This window comes from Camelina sativa, chromosome 19 (genome assembly GCF_000633955.1).
Source record: "Camelina sativa cultivar DH55 chromosome 19, Cs, whole genome shotgun sequence".
Lineage (NCBI taxonomy): Eukaryota > Viridiplantae > Streptophyta > Magnoliopsida > Brassicales > Brassicaceae > Camelina > Camelina sativa.
This window is the reverse complement of record NC_025703.1, coordinates 13,059,403-13,078,314: the sequence shown is the minus strand read 5'-3', so window position 1 is coordinate 13,078,314 and position 18,912 is coordinate 13,059,403. Positions and strand designations below refer to the sequence as shown.

General features: G+C 35.0%; 2 protein-coding genes and 2 pseudogenes across 2 annotated transcripts; 1 reads left to right on the top strand and 3 right to left on the bottom strand.

The window, feature by feature from the left end:
• On the top strand, positions 180-2,615 carry LOC104766211 (annotated as a pseudogene).
• On the bottom strand, positions 2,590-7,364 carry LOC104766212 (annotated as a pseudogene).
• On the bottom strand, positions 7,750-10,151 carry LOC104767776 (probable E3 ubiquitin protein ligase DRIPH). The gene is made up of 7 exons (XM_010491757.1): positions 10,043-10,151; positions 9,475-9,574; positions 8,923-9,307; positions 8,365-8,840; positions 8,216-8,266; positions 8,031-8,109; positions 7,750-7,956 (listed from the first exon to the last, which is right to left on the bottom strand). Exons 1-7 carry the CDS (start codon positions 10,149-10,151, stop codon positions 7,750-7,752), a joined length of 1,407 nt encoding a protein of 468 aa, XP_010490059.1.
• LOC104766210 (auxin-responsive protein IAA7-like) lies at positions 15,543-18,592 on the bottom strand. The gene is made up of 5 exons (XM_010490044.2): positions 18,240-18,592; positions 17,542-17,792; positions 16,358-16,493; positions 15,975-16,036; positions 15,543-15,887 (listed from the first exon to the last, which is right to left on the bottom strand). Exons 1-5 carry the CDS (start codon positions 18,476-18,478, stop codon positions 15,847-15,849), a joined length of 729 nt encoding a protein of 242 aa, XP_010488346.1. The 5' UTR covers positions 18,479-18,592; the 3' UTR covers positions 15,543-15,846.

The window sequence follows — 18,912 nt, the reverse complement described above, 5'->3', positions numbered from 1 at the left end:
AATATATATATTTTTTTAGGAAAATGTCACGTGCCTAATTTTTGTTGGTCAAGTGAATTATGTAATCTTCTTATCCACAACAAACAACAAATGCGGCTAAAAGCGTGAGATTTTTTTGATTTAACGATCAAAACCACGTCATCACCATTGTGCTTGTTTTGTTCCTATCATAATAACACCGCGCCAAAGTCTTTTCGGTACAGCAAATATACCAAACTTAATTAATTTTATTTCTTTTCAATAATTTAATAAATTCACTACTAAGAAAACTCTTATCTTCTTTGATTCTCTCTTTTTTTTTTTGGATCGCTTCCTTTTTCAATGTCGTTAGATTCTCCGGTGAAACAACAGAGCCCAATCTGAAAATATATATCTTAGTGCCAGATTCGTTACTAGTTTTTTCATGGATTTGTTCAATAAACCTACATTAGTCGACGTTGTGGTATGTGCAGTTACGATTTGGGTAGCTGTTACGATCGGGCTTTTGATTGGTTGGTCTTGGCGTCCAAGGTGGACTGGATTGGTTTATTTAGGGTTCCGTTCTAAGCTTCGGTTTCTATGTACTGCTCCGCCTCCTGGGTTTGGTGCTCGTCGTCTTTGGCTTGCTTTCACAGCTCTCTCTGTTTTTTCCGTTTTCCGTACTCTTTGGTTAAGACTCGGTTCGAGTTCCAAGAAACCGGCGGTTATTAATGGTTCGATGTCTAAACCGGTCGATGAAGAAGAAGCATTTTCACGGTTAGTCTGACGAAAGAATCAATATATGTTTTGGCTCTGTTACTTATTAGTGATTTTTATTGTTCATATGCACAGAGCAAATGATAAAGTTACAGAGAAGGAGGAAGATGTTGTTGTGACAGTGAAGGATCTAGAGCATTTGTTGCAACTGCTTGAAGCTGGAAATGCTAATTTTGAGTGGCTATCTATGATGGATAAGTCTACTCCTAATATGAGTTACCAAGCTTGGCGTCATGAGCCTGAGGTAATCTAAGTTTTATTAAACTCTTTGCTCTTTTATATCTGTTTCTTGGTAACATCTTAGAAGTACTGGACAGTTTTGGTAAGATTTTGTAACCAGAATCTAGTTAGTATGATTTGAATCTAAATTAGAGTCAGAATCCAGTTGCATTGGTTCCATCGAAAAGGTTATGTACTTTGAGGTTTTTGTATGGGTATGATTGGGCATTAAGCTTATAACAACTTTCATCTGGTACTTGTTTTTGAGACAGCAGTTGGAAAAATATATTAATAACAACTTTTATCTGGTACTTGTTTTTATGACATATTGACATCAATGATTTAGTTCCTGAAAGGCTGTTATGTTGTTTGTCAGGGAGGTCCTGTTGTTTATCGTAGTCGAACTGTGTTTGAGGATGCAACGCCAGACATTGTCAGGGATTTCTTCTGGGATGATGAGTTTCGACCTAAATGGGATCCTATGCTTGCTTACTTTAAAACTTTGGAGGAAGATCCTAAGACAGGAACTACTATTGTTCGTTGGATAAAAAAAGTATTTTGGTTTCTCTTTCTGTTCACTATCCTTCATGAACTTGTATTGTATATAAGCCATTACTATTTCCTTTTTGTCTGCAGTTCCCATTTTTCTGTAGTGACCGGGAATACATCATTGGCAGGAGAATATGGGAATCTGGAAAAAAATACTATGCTGTGACAAAGGTATGATCTTGCTTTTGCTTCCTCGTGGATCAAAACATCTCTATAGTAGTATGGAATAGCAGAAAGCTCGTCTGATAAACTGTTTTGGTATTGAATGTTTGTAGGGAGTACCGTATCAAGCTCTACCAAAGCGTGATAAGCCGAGGCGAGTCCAGCTTTATTTCTCAAGTTGGGTTATCAAATCAGGTATGTCTACTTAAGTTGCTTAATTTCCTTTACCATATTGTGTCATGTCGGATTCTAAGCAAGTTATGAAAAAATGCAGTTGAATCCAGGGAAGGGATGGACAATTATCAGCTTGTGAAGTCTCTCTTGTCCACTACGAAGACATGGGAATCCCAAAAGATGTAGCAAAGTTAGGAGTCCGTCATGGCATGTGGGGAGCTGTAAAGAAGCTAAACTCCGGCTTAAGGGCTTACCAAACTGCTCGAAAAACAGGGACGTCTCTCTCACGGAGTGCGCAAATGGCCAGTATCACCACAAAACTGAACATAGTTTTGGTGGAAACATCTGGAGCAGATGAAGAAGAGAGAGGGGGAGCCTTGGAGAATGCGAGGAAACAAAAGGATCAGTTCGGTGTAGATTGGAAATGGATCGTTGTAGGAGGAGTGGCTTTAGCTTGTGGGCTTCATTCTAGTGCTATAGGCAAGGCGTTAATGGTTGGTGCTGGACAGAGACTAGCTCGTAGGTGAGATCTTTTGCCTGAGAGAGTCATAATCTTATATGTTTCTGGAGAATTCTTAGACCAATTCTTAGAAACGCAATATGGATTGTGTTGTCTTGTAACTTCATTGAGAAGAGCATAGTGGTCTTAGAGGTGAACCATGCAGAGTAGTTTTGAATTAAGTGCTAAAATTTGGTCCAATGTGTCTTGTAATACAGTTTAAGACTCTGAAGCTTATTGGCCTGTTTTAGTAAAAGACAAAATCTAGCTTTCATTTCATGGAGGTGTATACTGTATACATATGATGAATCACTTGAGATCTATTTTACAATTTTACTAATCATAATGCCACAGCTCCTAAAAGCTTAAAGCTAAAATTGCAGCGCTCATTCCATTGTTCTTACGCTTATCTTCAGTTAGCTCTGATGCTGCAGACGACCTTTGTTGCTCGGTAGATCTTTGATTTTGTATGAAGATCCTCTGCGTCAAGTACAGCATCATTACCAAATTCGGTTTCTGATTCATTTGAATCCCGATCTTTATCAACAGTTTCAGATAGTTCCCCTTCTGCTACATTCTCACCATCTTCTCCTTCTGCATATGTCTTTAAAAATGCATCGTCATCATCATCTTCTTCTTCCTACAGAGTAGCACCAAGCCATGTGAGACCTTAAACACAGATTCTATGATGACTGAAAACCATAAAAATAAACAGTGATTCTAGGTATTTACGTCTGTCTCCTCGTCACTAGAAGCATAAGCCATATCAAGCTTGTTGTATAACTCTTCATCTCCTTTTTCTGTTACCTTCTCCATTTGTTCCTGATAGAATGATTGCAGGTTCTCGAGTTAGTTTACCATTGCTGAACAAACTTCATTCTGTGGTTGGTCACTGAATGCATGATACACAGCATAATTAGACAAAAGCCAATGTAAAATGAGTTAGATCCATTACAATTTCAGCTCTCAGCTGTTCTGCTTTCGCCTGCATCGTAGAAATGTGCTTTAGAAGACCCTGTTGAATGCAAACAGAAAACGAATCAGCTAATGAGTTCCCAAACAAGAAAGCAAATGATGATTTTTTTTATATCAGCAAACCTCGCGTCTTTGGATCTCAATAGAACGCGCTAAAGCCTTCCTCTTTGTCAAAAGATTTTTCGGCCTCAACATGGTAGGACGCTTATAGTCTTTCCCTCTGTACACGACAATGGCATATCCTTTGGTGACCTTGTCAATAGAAACCAGGATACCACCACTCTCGGCTTCAAGGGCTAACGCCACTTTCTTTACACCGTCAAAAGTTTTAGCCTTCACAATAATTTTGACAAGCTCTCTGTATTTCCAGTGCAAGTGCATGTTCTCCACCGTACCATCAAACACACCTCGCCTACCTAAAGCAACATTTTCAGGCCTCTTTTACGTGTTCGAACATTCGAACATATGTAGAATAGACTCGACTACACTCATCTGTTATTGATATTTACCTAGAAGTAAGAAAGCTTTCATTTTTAAACCAAGCTTGCGGAACATAAATCTCTCTTCATCAGTTATGCTTTCTGGGTCTTCTCTTTGCTCTGCAGGCTTAAGACACGCTTCCACCTTAGCCAAACCACGTTCAGCTTTCAACAGCTTTCTCTCAGCCTAAAGCAGAAGAGGCAATCCAATTTAACTTAGAGAACAACTTTCTAACACATGATATGTGAATCTTCTAACTCACAGGTAGGATCAAAGAAACAAGAGACAAGTCAAGAACTCACAAAATCAAGTTTCCTCTCAAGCTTCCTGACAAGATTTTCATGCCTCAATATCTCAACCTCTTGTTTCACTTCGTCTGAATGATCGTCATCATCTAGATTCTTCCCCCACTTACCAGTCGCATCAAGAGTTTCACCAAGAGTACCAGCAGAAAAAAGTTTATTAGCAGGTTCATTACTTGGGACAATCAGAGCCGATGAACCTCTTAAACGTGCCTGTTCTTCTTCGTCTTGCAAAGTCCTTGCAAATCTCTCCTGCTCCACCAGTGCGTCAGCTACTTCTCGTGACAAAAAGTTCTTTCCTCTGTAGAAAACCAAGAAGTCTTTGTTCCTAGATAGCATTATACCTCCTGTCAATTTCTGCAGNTCGGCTTCAAGTGCTAATGCCACTTTCTTTACACCGTCAAAAGTTTTAGCCTTCACAATAATTTTGACAAGCTCTCTGTATTTCCAGTGCAAGTGCATGTTCTCCACCGTACCATCAAACACACCTCGCCTACCTAAAGCAACATTTTCAGGCCTCTTTTACGTGTTCGAACATTCGAACATATGTAGAATAGACTCGACTACACTCATCTGTTATTGATATTTACCTAGAAGTAAGAAAGCTTTCATTTTTAAACCAAGCTTGCGGAACATAAATCTCTCTTCATCAGTTATGCTTTCTGGGTCTTCTCTTTGCTCTGCAGGCTTAAGACACGCTTCCACCTTAGCTAAACCACGTTCAGCTTTCAACAGCTTTCTCTCAGCCTAAAGCAGAAGAGGCAATCCAATTTAACTTAGAGAACAACTTTCTAACACATGATATGTGAATCTTCTAACTCACAGGTAGGATCAAAGAAACAAGAGACAAGTCAAGAACTCACAAAATCAAGTTTCCTCTCAAGCTTCCTGACAAGATTTTCATGCCTCAATATCTCAACCTCTTGTTTCACTTCGTCTGAATGATCGTCATCATCTAGATTCTTCCCCCACTTACCAGTCGCATCAAGAGTTTCACCAAGAGTACCAGCAGAAACAAGTTTATTAGCAGGTTCATTACTTGGGACAATCAGAGCCGATGAACCTCTTAAACGTGCCTGTTCTTCTTCGTCTTGCAAAGTCCTTGCAAATCTCTCCTGCTCCACCAGTGCGTCAGCTACTTCTCGTGACAAAAAGTTCTTTCCTCTGTAGAAAACCAAGAAGTCTTTGTTCCTAGATAGCATTATACCTCCTGTCAATTTCTGCAGTTACTTATCAAATATTCAGCTACAAATCCAGATAAATGACAAATAGAGCAGAAATGTATACACAGAACAAGAGATGCTTAAAATGAAGAGTTGAAGAATTATCATAGATAAATATTCTATATCATGACAGGATCAAAAAATACTTTTAAGCTCTCATTCTCAATTTTCCAGAAAGTGAAGATGATATAATTTTCTCTCCAATCAGGAAGCCAAAACAAAATAACCAACAACATTAATCAGCTAAGAGTCTTTATTACCTTGAGATCTTCAGCCATTCTCTCACTGGTAGTCGATTGCACACCACGTTTAATAGCAATCTTTGCTAGCATACTCTTTTCCCATAACCTGACCATTGCTGTCGCCAAGCCTTGGAGTTGCCTACTTCTACCTGAAAATCAAAAGAAACTTCTACTCTTCAAAGACTCTATCAGACTCCAAAAGAGTTTTAAAAAATTAGAAATCTCATACCTAAAGCAAAGTGGGGAGGAATAGATCTGGCAAGTCTTCTCAAAGCTGTTGCCTCCTTTGGTCCCAGAGATGATCTTACTCCATAAGGAAGTATCCTGAAAGGCGGTTCATAACCAGGAATGGCACCTGGAAGCAAATCAGCATCTACAGGTAATGGATTGTCTCCCGGCCAGTCCATGAACCTAGGACCAAGACCATCTAACAGTTCATCAATTTCATCTTCATATTCCACTTCTCGTTGAGATGTCTGGTCTTTCTTTTCCACACTAGTTGTCTCCTTCTCTAATTTAGGAACATGAACTTTTTCATCACTATTATCCACCATAGTTGTAGTTTCAGGTAAGGAAGAAGGTTGCGTCTCGTCTCTTCTTTGCTTGTTCCATTTTCCTGATGGAAGCTCATAACTGACACCTCTGTACAAAGAGATGGAAGTCCCTGACCTCCAAATCACTAAACCACCAGTTTTTTTCTGTCATAGAGAGGGAAATAAAAGTACATTTTAACAAGATAAAGGAAAAGGAATTTGACAAAAGCTTGTGCTTATGCTATCATATTGAACATTGGAGTTAAAGCAAGCCTTATGCAACCAAATACAGTTATTGGGGGGATGAGAAGAAGCAAACCTCTAATATCTCATGCATCTTTCTCATGTTAAGCGCACTTGCTCCTTCAATCTTCAATCTCACAATCTCAGCGCTTTTCCACTTCACCTTAATTGCATCCACTGCCACCTGAGTCACACCTGCACCACGAATCCTCATCTTGCTCGCTGTTCGAAACGTCAAATTCCTCAACCTCCTTAACTCTGATTCCGGAAGTGTCATTTCCGCCAAAGAGTATCTATTCTCCTTCTTCGCAGTCCACTCTGCTTCCAACTCCTTCTTCTCCTTTGCACTTATCTTCTCCCAAGGAAACCCAACTTCTCCACTATCTCTACCAAGTAACGATTCCTCAGTGAATCCACCTCTAACATTCGGTAACTTCCCTTCTTCCACAAAGAATATATCCTCCACTGATCCTTTCTCAATCCTTCTCTCTTGTTCAATCTCCTGAATCTGAACCTCCTTATCATTTTCCATATAACCATACTTTTTCAATTTCTCCACAATCTTCTCCATTGTACTACCATCACCATCTCTACTACTATTATCACCTAACCCAGAAAAGTTCCCTTCTTTACGATAATTAACAACTACTTTAGGAGGTTTAGGTTGATTACGTTTCTGAACCCTATTCCAATTCTCCAACCACACACCATTACCACCACCCCTACTTAAGCTAAATCTCCTCGATGGAGTTTGATCATTTCTTGAAATAAAGGCAACACCTTTACAAGACCCAAGTGAAATTGATGAACTGTACCTTAAAAAACGGAAGCCTAAGGAGCTTTGAAACGAGTAGACAAACTTCTTCGTGACAGTAGTTGGGCAAAAATGGAGACATGGTTTCATCGCCATTGATGGGTTAATCCAATCCAATCCAATCCATAAAAGATTGAAATATGCAATAAAAATGTCAGCTTTAGCCGCCACGAAGCTCTGGCTCTGTGTTTTTATTATCCATGGCGGGCAAAAGAAGAGTGGAGAGATAACTAGAGTCTAGAGCCTTGTTTGGATACAGATCTACCTTTAACCATAACTAAACCAAACAAAGTATAAATCCAGCGCATCTTATCACAATATAACTTAAACTAGCTAAAATGAGCCACTCTATATATAGTACGAAACGATACCGTTTTAAATCCTCAAAAGTTACAACACAAGCAAGCAAAATCAAATAAACAAAGGGATTGTCAAATCAAATAAACAAAGGGTTTCCATATTTAGGTCTCAGCAATGATTATATAAAGAAGGATGCTAAACTTAGCAAGTCTTTTAAAAGGAACTTATTCATGCTTTCTTGCACAGCAAGAAATGAGTTTTAACAAAGAAGGATAAAAAATTTGATGTTCTGAGAAGAATTATTCAGAGCCAGACCCAGATCCAGAACCAGAGGCAGAGCACTCAGATTTGAAACTGTAATGGAGAACCATGACGAAATCATCAGCTGAGTCTCCAACCATTGCGCTTTGACGCTTAGGCAATGGAGTTGTTTGAACCCACCAATCAATCACGTTCTGTAGTGTCAGTGAAGAAGACAGTGGCTCATGCCCTAGCCATATCTCCACCTACAAAAAGAGGTCAGAATATTAAGCATTAGATAAGAGAGGAGAGAGAGAAAGATAGAGAAAATATTAGTTACCTCGTCTTCGTTTTCAAAGACACCACCAATCTTAACCATTAGATACTTCTTGACATTTGAGACAGTCATGTTTCCATTTCTGTGAATATAAAAACAAATCAAAGAATCAATATATACCACACATTCAACCTACACACACATACACAGAAAACGAAATGAGATTATAGTAGAAACTTCGTACTTACTTTACACGTATGTAGGGAGATTTGATATCTGGAAGTAGCATTTCATTGTTGCTGTAAAACGAACAAATCAAAAGAGTCGTAAAATGCTTCAAATATAATCAGAATATATCATATATAGGTTAAAGATATGAAAAAAAGAAAAGCTTTACTGAGTCGTTGAAGCCACTAGTTTAAACCAAACTGGCTTGAAAACTGGATTGTCACGTCTTTCAACTTCCTTTTCCCCTTCCACGGGAATGGCAACTTCTGGTGTACTAACAGCTGCTGGAGGAACCGTCCTCCCATCCTTTCGGGGTCTCAGTCTCGACCCATAACCATTTCCCACCGGTTGCTTACCCTTTTCCTTCCTTGACCTGGAGCGACCACATCCTTGTTTACCTCTAGAATTGTTCATCAGTTTCTGACCAGATACCTCCTCTGTATCTCTGATAAGGATAGTGTTTTGATGATTCTCTTGGACTGGTACTTCCTTTGTTTCTCTATTCACAACACAGTTGTTGTGAATAGGGTCAACACCATTCGCTAGTTCAACAATCACAGAAGCAGCATCGTTCATGTTTAGTGGCACGACAGCATCGTTGATGTTCGGTATGCAATCTTGAGATCTTGATGCTTCAGCTTCGTCCTGTAAATGAATCAATTCAGACAGTAAACATTAGTTGCAAACAACGATAAAAAAAAGAACTATACAAAGATTATATACTGACCAGTCCGTTATCTGGTTCGTTGTTGAGATCAAATGGCTGGAGCTTCTTAACATTAGGCTGTTCAGATACCATTCCAGAATCATTCTTCTTAGGAACTGAAGCTTTCCTTCCACGTTTCTTAAACGTGATTATCGGTTTCTCCAGGCTCGGACAAATAAGACCTAGCACTATATTTCTGTGATTCTCCTCCACAACCACATTGGGTTCCAATGGAGCAGCAGGTGAGAATGGTACCCTAGATGAAGACTCCAGGGGTGAAGTTAGAGGTTTTTTCTTCTTCTTGGATGATTTCAAAGAGGTTCCTACAGTTTTAGGTTCTGCCTTTACACCTTTTGTCTTTAGTGGGAAGACTTTTTGCCTCAATTCTATCCACCCGTAATCCTTCCTGCACTCACAAAGATAGCTCAAATCACATAATTGTTATACACCTGTTATCGATATATGCAGATTCTAAGAAGTAAGCAAGCCAGAATAAGACCAGAACACCAAAGACACATCTTAAAAATTAAAACATGTATATGATATGGAGAATATGGAAAAAAGAGACTATACCTGAGTTTCTCGAGAGGCAAACCACCAAGATCAACATTGCAGACTGGACAAGCTCTCAGTTTCTGTGTTGTAAACTTGTCATGTATGCAGTCCCAGCAAACTGTTGCCACAAATTGTATAAGTCCCAATTACATCTTACTTAAAGCCTCAGATATATATGAAACCATAACAAGCCAAAGAATATACTAATGTACAAAAAGAATCAAAGTTATCTACACTCAAACCAAAATACAACAAAACTATAGACAAACTAACTTGAAATCACAAAGACATAAACTGAAACTGAACCATCCACTTGTATAAGTAAACCCTCATCTGCAAAACAGTACTTAGCTTAATCCTAAAATTTACACAGCTACATGTTAAAATACAACATAGTACGGAAGCTAACACTACTCACCAAATTAAAGATGAACTTAAAAATTGGTATCGAAGTTTCAGAAACAATCTGAAAATATTTCTAACCTACATATGACATAACCAAATCAAATCCAGGACGAGATAACCCATAAAATCACACAAAACTCAAGAAAATTAAAAATAAAATCGAAGAGTCATCTATACTGACAGGTGTGGAGGCACTCGATGATGGTGGTGGCAACAACGAAGCGTTTGGTGCAGAGAGGACATGTGAAGCATCGAGCAACGTCCGTCTTCTTCACTCGTACTGTTGGCATCTTCTTCTCCAATCCAAAAAAAAATTCGCACAAATCTCCGATGAGATTTGTAATAGATTAGCTATATATATCGTTCACGTAACGCAGCAGCATGGTGCATTTTCTATGAAGAAAAAACAAAACTTTACAGCTGAAATTGGATGATTGTTGATTTTTTTTTTTGGATTTTTGTCTGTCAGAGGAAAAAAGATTGTGTAAGAAAGAGAGGTTTCGAGTTTTATATTTTTTCGATAGGGTTTGTTTTGTGAATGTATATAAAAAGAGAGCTCAAAGTGAAAAAAACAAGATAATCTTAAGTGGCTCAAAAAAAAAAAAAAAAATCTTTTGGCAATGGTTATTTTGAGTGATGCATTAGGTTTAATATTATATATACTTCAAAAGCTTATTGTAAAGCAAAGTATAGAGCTATAAATTTGTTCATAAAATAATTTACATTTCAAGCTCTCTATTTTTCTTTTTGCTAACTTATATCCTAATATTTTAGCTTTACTATAATTTGTAAAGAAATTACATAAATTATTTCTACGTCACCAATTACGTATTCACCAAATGAAAATTTGGATTTTTTACCACTTTTACTAACACTAAATTAAATGTGTATCTCGAAATTTTGTAATTTTCTGTGCATGTTTGTTCAATATAGAGAAATATATCCGCATGTATATTACGTGTCAAAAGTTCCGAATCTTTCCAAAATTTTTTATAAATACACATTTAATTTTTTTTGGACCACACTAATCTTCTGTATTAAGCCAGCTAATATTTTTAAATTATATTTATTTATTTTTCAAGCTCTCTACTTTTAAATTTTCTTATTTTTGTCAACTTATATTCTAATATATAACATTGCTAATTTTTAAGGAAATTGCATTTTTCTACGTCAGCAATTACGTATTAGCCAAATGATAATTTAGATTTCTTACCACTTTTACTAATTTTAATTAAATGCGTATCTTTGACCTAAATTCTCTGCATTTTGTAAATTTTTATGCATGTTTTGTTCAAAATAGAGAATAATATACGCATGTAATTGTACATGTTAAAGTTCTGAATTTTTCTAATTAGTGATATGTATATATATATATATTTTTTTGGACCATACTAATCTTGTGTATTACTATGACAGATAATATAGTTAAATTATATATATTTTTAAATGATGCTAGCTTTAAAAATTACCCCATATTTTATTTGACAGTTAGAGAGAAAGTTCACCAATTTGTCTTGTGGCTAAAAGACCACTGTTTATGATGTAATATAATAATAATTAAAAATATTTCATGACGTTTTGGTTTGATATAATTAGAGCTCAACATGAAAAGCTTAAAATCAATATATATATATATATATATATAATATGCATGGTAATTTGAGTGATGCATTGGGTTTAAAATTTTATTTATAAAGTTTACTGCAAATTTATTCAAATACAGAGTTATAAATTTGTTCATATATTTTTGTATATTTTATTTTTCAAGCTCTTTAATTTCTATTTAATAATTAACTTATAGTCCTAATATTTTTCAATAACTATTTTCGTAAGGAAACCGCACCTTTGTTTACATTAGCAATTACGTATTCACCATATTAAAATTGAACATTTTAAAACTTAAATTAAAATTGAATTAAATGTGTATCTCTGACTTAAAATCTCTAAATAGTAAATATTCAATAATTTTCTATGTATATTTTTGTTTAATATTGCAAAAATATTTGCAAATAAAATACCTGTCAAAATTTCTCAACTTTCTAAAAAATCTATGTATATCAGTATATACATTGAATTTCATCTTGCGTCACACCAAATTTGTGTATTATGCTAGATATACCATAAAATTTTGTATATATTCTTAAATGATGTTATTTATGTAAATGTTATTCCATATATTATTGGTGAGTTAGAGATAACGTTCACAAATTCTGTTGTTACACAATTGACAACGAATAGATTTAGAAAGTCTGAAAAAATTAAGTGTTCTAAGCTAATTTTAGTGTGTGTGTGTGTGTGTGTTTTTTTGTCAACTGCTAATTTTAGTGTTTATCAGTTTATGAATGTATATTACTATATTAGAAGAACAATATCTCTTAGAAAATATCTATAAATCTCCTTTATGAAGTTTTTTTAAATAATAAAAATCTCCTTTATGAAGTTATAGATTAGATATTCATAAAATTTACATTAGCCTTGTCCAAATTCACATTAATTGGTATATAAAGAAAAAATACGTGAAAATATTTCTAAATCTTTTTTGTGAAGTGTCTAATTAGATGTCATGCATGTCTAAAATCTAAGCTATTGTACTCTCTTTGTCTCTAATAAATTGATCTTTTGGAAACAAATTGTGTTCCTAAAAAGATTAATTTTGTACATTAAAAAACTAAAATAACTTTTCTACTTTATACTTTTTTCCAAGTGGCATATTATTTAGTGGTTTATATTTTCTCTTTCTACCAAAAAACAATTATAAATTAGTTTAGAAATAAACACTTTAACTTTTCTTAATATGTATGAAAATGTTAAAACACTGTATATCAATCTATTAGAGACAGTTAGAGACAGATGGAGTATAACGTATTAATATTTTGATTCCTTGTAGATTTTCAAAAAAAAAACATTTTCAGCTATGTTTGTTCTTATTTTAATATTTTGATGTTTTTTTTTTTTTTTATCAGCATTAGTTTTATTTTCGTAGGAGTAAAAATACTAGAAAGACCATGACTTTGGGTCTTCGACCATGACTTTGGGTCTTCACGGAAAGTATTGAACCATCCTCTCTGAAAGATACCAATATAGGCCTTTCCATAAAATGGGCTCATGAGGCTTTTTGTACAAGTTTGCAATGTGTAAAGTGTAATGTACAAAATTTTGAATTACAACATGGCCACTCTAAACTCTTAAGTATTTTAAGAGAACATCTAATGTGATTGTTACTATGCTGCTTATCTTGAACTCAACAACTTTAAAGTCATGGAGAAATGCATGCAAGTAAAGAGTCCCAAAATCATCGTTTAAATTTCTCACCCCTTTGTTTTAGTCTTGTAGAAATATTTCGCATATGTGGTTTTAATTAAGTAAACAAATGGGCATGCTATTGTAGTTTCCTAAATGCTTTTTCATAACTTAACACGTATATCTCCATGTAATTTGAATATTTATTGTTTGTGTTGTTTGGATCTTAATTTGTTTTCTATATTATACATTTGCATTCAACATTGTTTTGGATATTAAATTAATAAGATAGTCGTATAGTTCTTTATTCAATTTATTAGATTTGAGTTTTTAACCTAGAATTTGCAAACGCATGCATGCATGGCCCTAGACGCTTTAGCAATTTTTCGTCACTTGGCTAATTTTAAAAGAAATTAAAGTTCCATCGTTGCATCAGATCCAAGAAAAAGTTTGGGTATTGCAATCATCAAAACTCATGAATTTTGTATTTAGTGATCCCATGGCACTCATTATTTTGTTTATAAAATATAGCTAAAATTTAAAATAGATTTATGTGATCGAGCTTGGTACTACCAATAAATTTTACCCTTAAACTCATTAGTCGACTTCATTTGTAATAACATGCCTGAATTTTCAATGGACCTGGCCTAGCTGAATTAATATATGGCTCTAAGCTTATAATTCAAATCAAAATTTATGATAGGAGGACGTAGTATAGTTACTATACATAAGAAGAATTATATAGTCAAATATTGTTGGTGTTTAAAAATTACTTAATTAGGACCCATAAGATTGCGCATTGCTTTAGTTTTTTTTGGGTACAAAGTCATTATCATATTGCACGTTTGACCTTGGTTTGGTTATTTTTTTCCGATAAAATGATCGGGCATATATTATATCTATATTTATGCGAGTATAATTAAATTTTGAATATGACACAAACATTGAGACAAATTATAAAATAGGATGAAACTTTCTTCTCGTGATTGGGAAAATAGGGTACAAATTACAATAACATAATGGCCATATGAATTAAAAGACCCATGAACATCCACATGCTCTTGTTCCCTACCCCTCTCATGGGCCCTGAATTTATAAATTCCTCCCACAAAATTAGAGCGCAAAAGAGGTCAAATTATACTATTTGGAACTAATTGGAAGCATCAACGACTTACATAATTTAGATGAGATTATTAAAGTAGTCTATAATATGAATAATTTATCAACCAAAAATAAGAACCATAATAACTCGTAAGCCAACAAATTATAAATATGAACGAAATATTCGAATATTAAAACTGTTGGACTAAAAGTTTATGTCCTCTTGTGGGAGTGTATAATAAATTAATTATACAAAAAGTTGTTATAATCAGAGCCGGCGCAGAGATATATAGGGCCACAAGCCCAATGATTTTTTTGTACCTGTTTTTAAATTTTTTTAAGGAAAAAATGATGAATAAAAGGAATGAAAGAGCTGCTGCTCGAACTCAGGATGAGGATGACTGCATTGCCCTACTATTACCACTAGGATAAAGAGACATTTGATGAAAAAAGGCCGATTATATGCCTACCGATTATATGCCTATATATTTACGGTCGCAAGCAGATGCTTCATCTGCTTGGGTCTTCCGCCGGCTCTAATTATAATTAATGAATATCTTTTACATAGATTGAAATTAAGAAAACAACATGTTTTTGGAGAGATGGCTTAATTAATCTTGTAAATCTGCCACACATGTATAATCATCATTTAGTTTATAATATGACAGATTACGGACCACATGTCCGAAAAAATTAGGACTTCAATTTATGACGAAATGACAACAAACCAACTTCAATTTCTACTTTTTGTTCGTGGATATGTTGATTGATTAAAGACTTCGAGTAAGTGTCGGATTCTTAAAACCAACTAAACACTTCTCATGTTAACAAAAAGTTTAGCTATACTACGAATATGTGTAACATTTAAACCCAGAAAAAGTAATACGAGTATGTGACTTGTTTAATACAATATTGTAATTAGTAGGCTTGAAAGATCAATGTATCCACATATCTCCCGTTACATTTTTTTGCGACTACCTCCAATACCAGACAGTCATTTTACACGTACGGTTAGTTAACATTGCAAACTATAAATTCAATAATTGCTACACACACACACACACAAATCATCTCCAATATAGCTTTCACATCAACAATTCTTTGCAAATTTGTCACAAATATTATGATGAATCACAGCAGATTTAACATATTGATAATAAAGTTTTATTTTTAGAAAGAACGAAATAAAAGCTAAGGTGTCATTGTAAGTAAGTAGTATATAGAAACATAACAAGTAATTATTCATTTTGCGAAAAAAAACTATAATAACTCACACAAGAAACGACAAGAAGCATAGTAGGGATCAAAACACATGTACATGTATACATACACATAATTTATATATGCATATATATCAAGTTGTGATTGATCATCAAACCGACAGACACATGTTGGGCAATAAATATGACACAAACACAGAGATTTTGAAGTTTCCTCTCTTTTGGTCACATTACAAATTTGTCCACATCTTACTGGTAAAATAATACTATAGCCCTATATACCCATCAAGTATTTAAAATTACAACACACATATATATAGGAGAAAACCACATAAAATCATATAAAAAATACATATAAAATCAAGAACCCGTCATATTGTTGATCATTGATAGTTCCTTTTTTTTTTCTTTTTTTTTTTTGACTTTAAGATCTGTTCTTACAGTACTTCTCCATTGCTCTCGGAGCTATAACAAAGCCAAGATAACATAATTAACATTTATTTAAACAGAAAGGAAAAAAATGAAATAAAAATTAAAGAGTTAGGGATGTACCAAGTCCAATTGCTTCAGATCCCTTCATAATGCGCAAACGTTTGCAAGACTCGACAAACATTCTGAAAGAGATATTCAAGTTTACGGTTAGAACATTAGTATAGGAGTCGTTAACATTAAAAGCTTATTCTATAAGGTTTTAAGAAATAAGTGGTGAGAAGAAGTTGTTGTGCCAGCTACGGAATGAGCTCTAAACTTATTGATACTATTGTATAATTTGAAAGATCCTCTTGTCTCTTGCCAACCAATGCATGGTTGTACTTATTTATCAAACATGGATGTTGAGTATCTTTGGCTGTGTCTCTACCAATTTCGGAAATGTGGTTAATGAGTCAAGTTATAAGTTAAAAAATATGAAACGTTAGTGATTAAGTTTGACTCACTCCCATGGGACATCGCCGACGAGCATCCAATCACCATCTTTGTCCTCGTAGCTTGGGACATACTCAGAACTATTGAGGAGATTCATAAGCTTGCTCTCGTTCATGAAATCTATCATTCCTTGTGCTCCATAGTTTCCTTGAAATTATTCAAGACATTCAAAAATCATATAAATTTATGTGCTTATAATGTCATTATTCGTATATACTACATAGTTAAGTCTACACATTTAGCTTGATTACATCTTGTTCATATGTATAAGATGCGAATGTGTCGTTCTATCTTGGTCAGCGTCATGAGTTTGTATATATGAATAGATATAGTAAATAATATATTTGTTATATACCAATTTAGTTTTTCCATACTTTTCGATAGGAAATGTCTAACACGTACCCATAGTGAAGGAGCTGAACATTTTGGCCAAGGCATCAGAGAGATCCTGGTAGCTTTTGTACATCTTGAGGTCAACTTTCCTGAGATATGGAGCACCGTCCATGGACACCTTCACCAAGCCGGCTCCAGCCGCTCCTCCACTGCCGCTGCCGGCCTTCTCACTGCTGGCCTCTTCCGTGCCGCTGGCCTTCTGCTGCGTCATTATGTTCTTCCTGTAGTTCCTCACAGGTGGCCAACCCACCACTTGTGCTCTACAGACAACAGCATTATTTATAAATGTGTAAATCAACCGATGTTATTATTATTAGTTACCATGCATTATGGACCATATTGGCTTGATTATAACATGTATTATTCATGTTTGCTTGTACGCATGTATATATTGGTGTTTAAGCATCAACCACACTTTAATTATTATTATATTATTTTCTTGGTATAATATTGTTAGAAAACAAATTTATATCAAAGTTTTACATATATTTTAAGTTTTAACCCCAAACAAAAAAGGATTATGCATATGGAAAGTATATATGTAATATTTAACATTCAAGAATTTGTATTTTGTTCGCATGTTTATAGTCCCCTCACAATATTTGTAATTTTGGAGGACATATAACTATATGTTTTATACATGTGTGGATCAAATTGTTGATACGTATTCCAGGAAANTGTGTAGTTCTATCTTGGTCAGCGTCATGAGTTTGTATATATGAATAGATATAGTAAATAATATATATGTTATATACCAATTTAGTTTTTCCATACTTTTCGATATGAAATTTCTAACACGTACCCATAGTGAAGGAGCTGAACATTTTGGCCAAGGCATCAGAGAGATCCTGGTAGCTTTTGTACATCTTGAGGTCAACTTTCCTGAGATATGGAGCACCGTCCATGGACACCTTCACCAAGCCGGCTCCAGCCGCTCCTCCACTGCCGCTGCCGGCCTTCTCGCTGCTGGCCTCTTCCGTGCCGCTGGCCTTCTGTTGCGTCATTATGTTCTTCCTGTAGTTCCTCACAGGTGGCCAACCCACCACTTGTGCTCTACAGACAACAACATTATTTATAAATGTGTAAATCAACCGATGTAATTATTAGTTACCATGCATTATGTACCATATTGGCTTGATTATAACATGTATTATTTCATGTTTGCTTGTACGCATGTATATATTGGTGTTTAAGCATCAACCACACTTTAATTATTATTAAATTATTTTCTTGGTATAATATTGTTAGAAAATAAATTTATATCAAAGTTTTTTTAACCCCCAAAAAAAAAGGATTATGCATATGGAAAGTATATATGTAATATTTAACATTCAAGAATTTGTATTTTGTTCGTATGTTTATAGTTTACCCCTCACAATATTTGTAATTTTGGAGGACATATAATATAACTATATGTTTTATACATGTGTGGATCAAATTGTTGATACGTAGTCCAAGTGAAAATAAATATATAAATAAACACGTATATATGTAACTTACTTAGCAGGAGGCTTGGCAGGGTCTTTAAGGAGAGTTTTCTCCTTGGTAGATGCGGCGACGTTGTTTAGATCAACGGAGCCTTCTTTGTTAGATTGAAGATTGAGCATGAGATCAACGGTCTCGGAGAAGCCTCTCTTGCTTCCCACCGCCGATTTGGCAGGACTCTCAACGGCTTCAGCGCCACCGGGGAGGCCGAGACAGAGCTCCGTCGCCCTGAGGTTCATAAGTTGTCCGATCATATTAATTACTTGTAGTGGATTAGAAATGTATTGTTTCTCTCTCTGAAGAGGTAAGAGGGGAAGAAGAAAGGAGAGGGAAGGGGCAATAATAATATAAGGGAGAGAGGATGGTGGTGGGGTGTATGTATTCGTGTAATTGCATGTGCATGTCCTTTGCTCTTTTTTTTTTCATATGTGGGGTTTATGACACGTGGGCTTGATTAGATATTAGTTAATCACTTATTCTCTGTTACTACAAATTTAAGTTAAGATAATTTTGTTTAGTTAACCATCCAGCTAGAAAGTTTTTGATTAGTGACCGGGAAATGTTTTTCTCTTTTTTTTTTTTGGGAAATTATGTTTTAATTACGAGGAAGGTCACATATTGATCAGGATCTATTGTGTATAGATTTTAGTAGGATGTAGGATAACAGAAATATGGCACATATAAGACT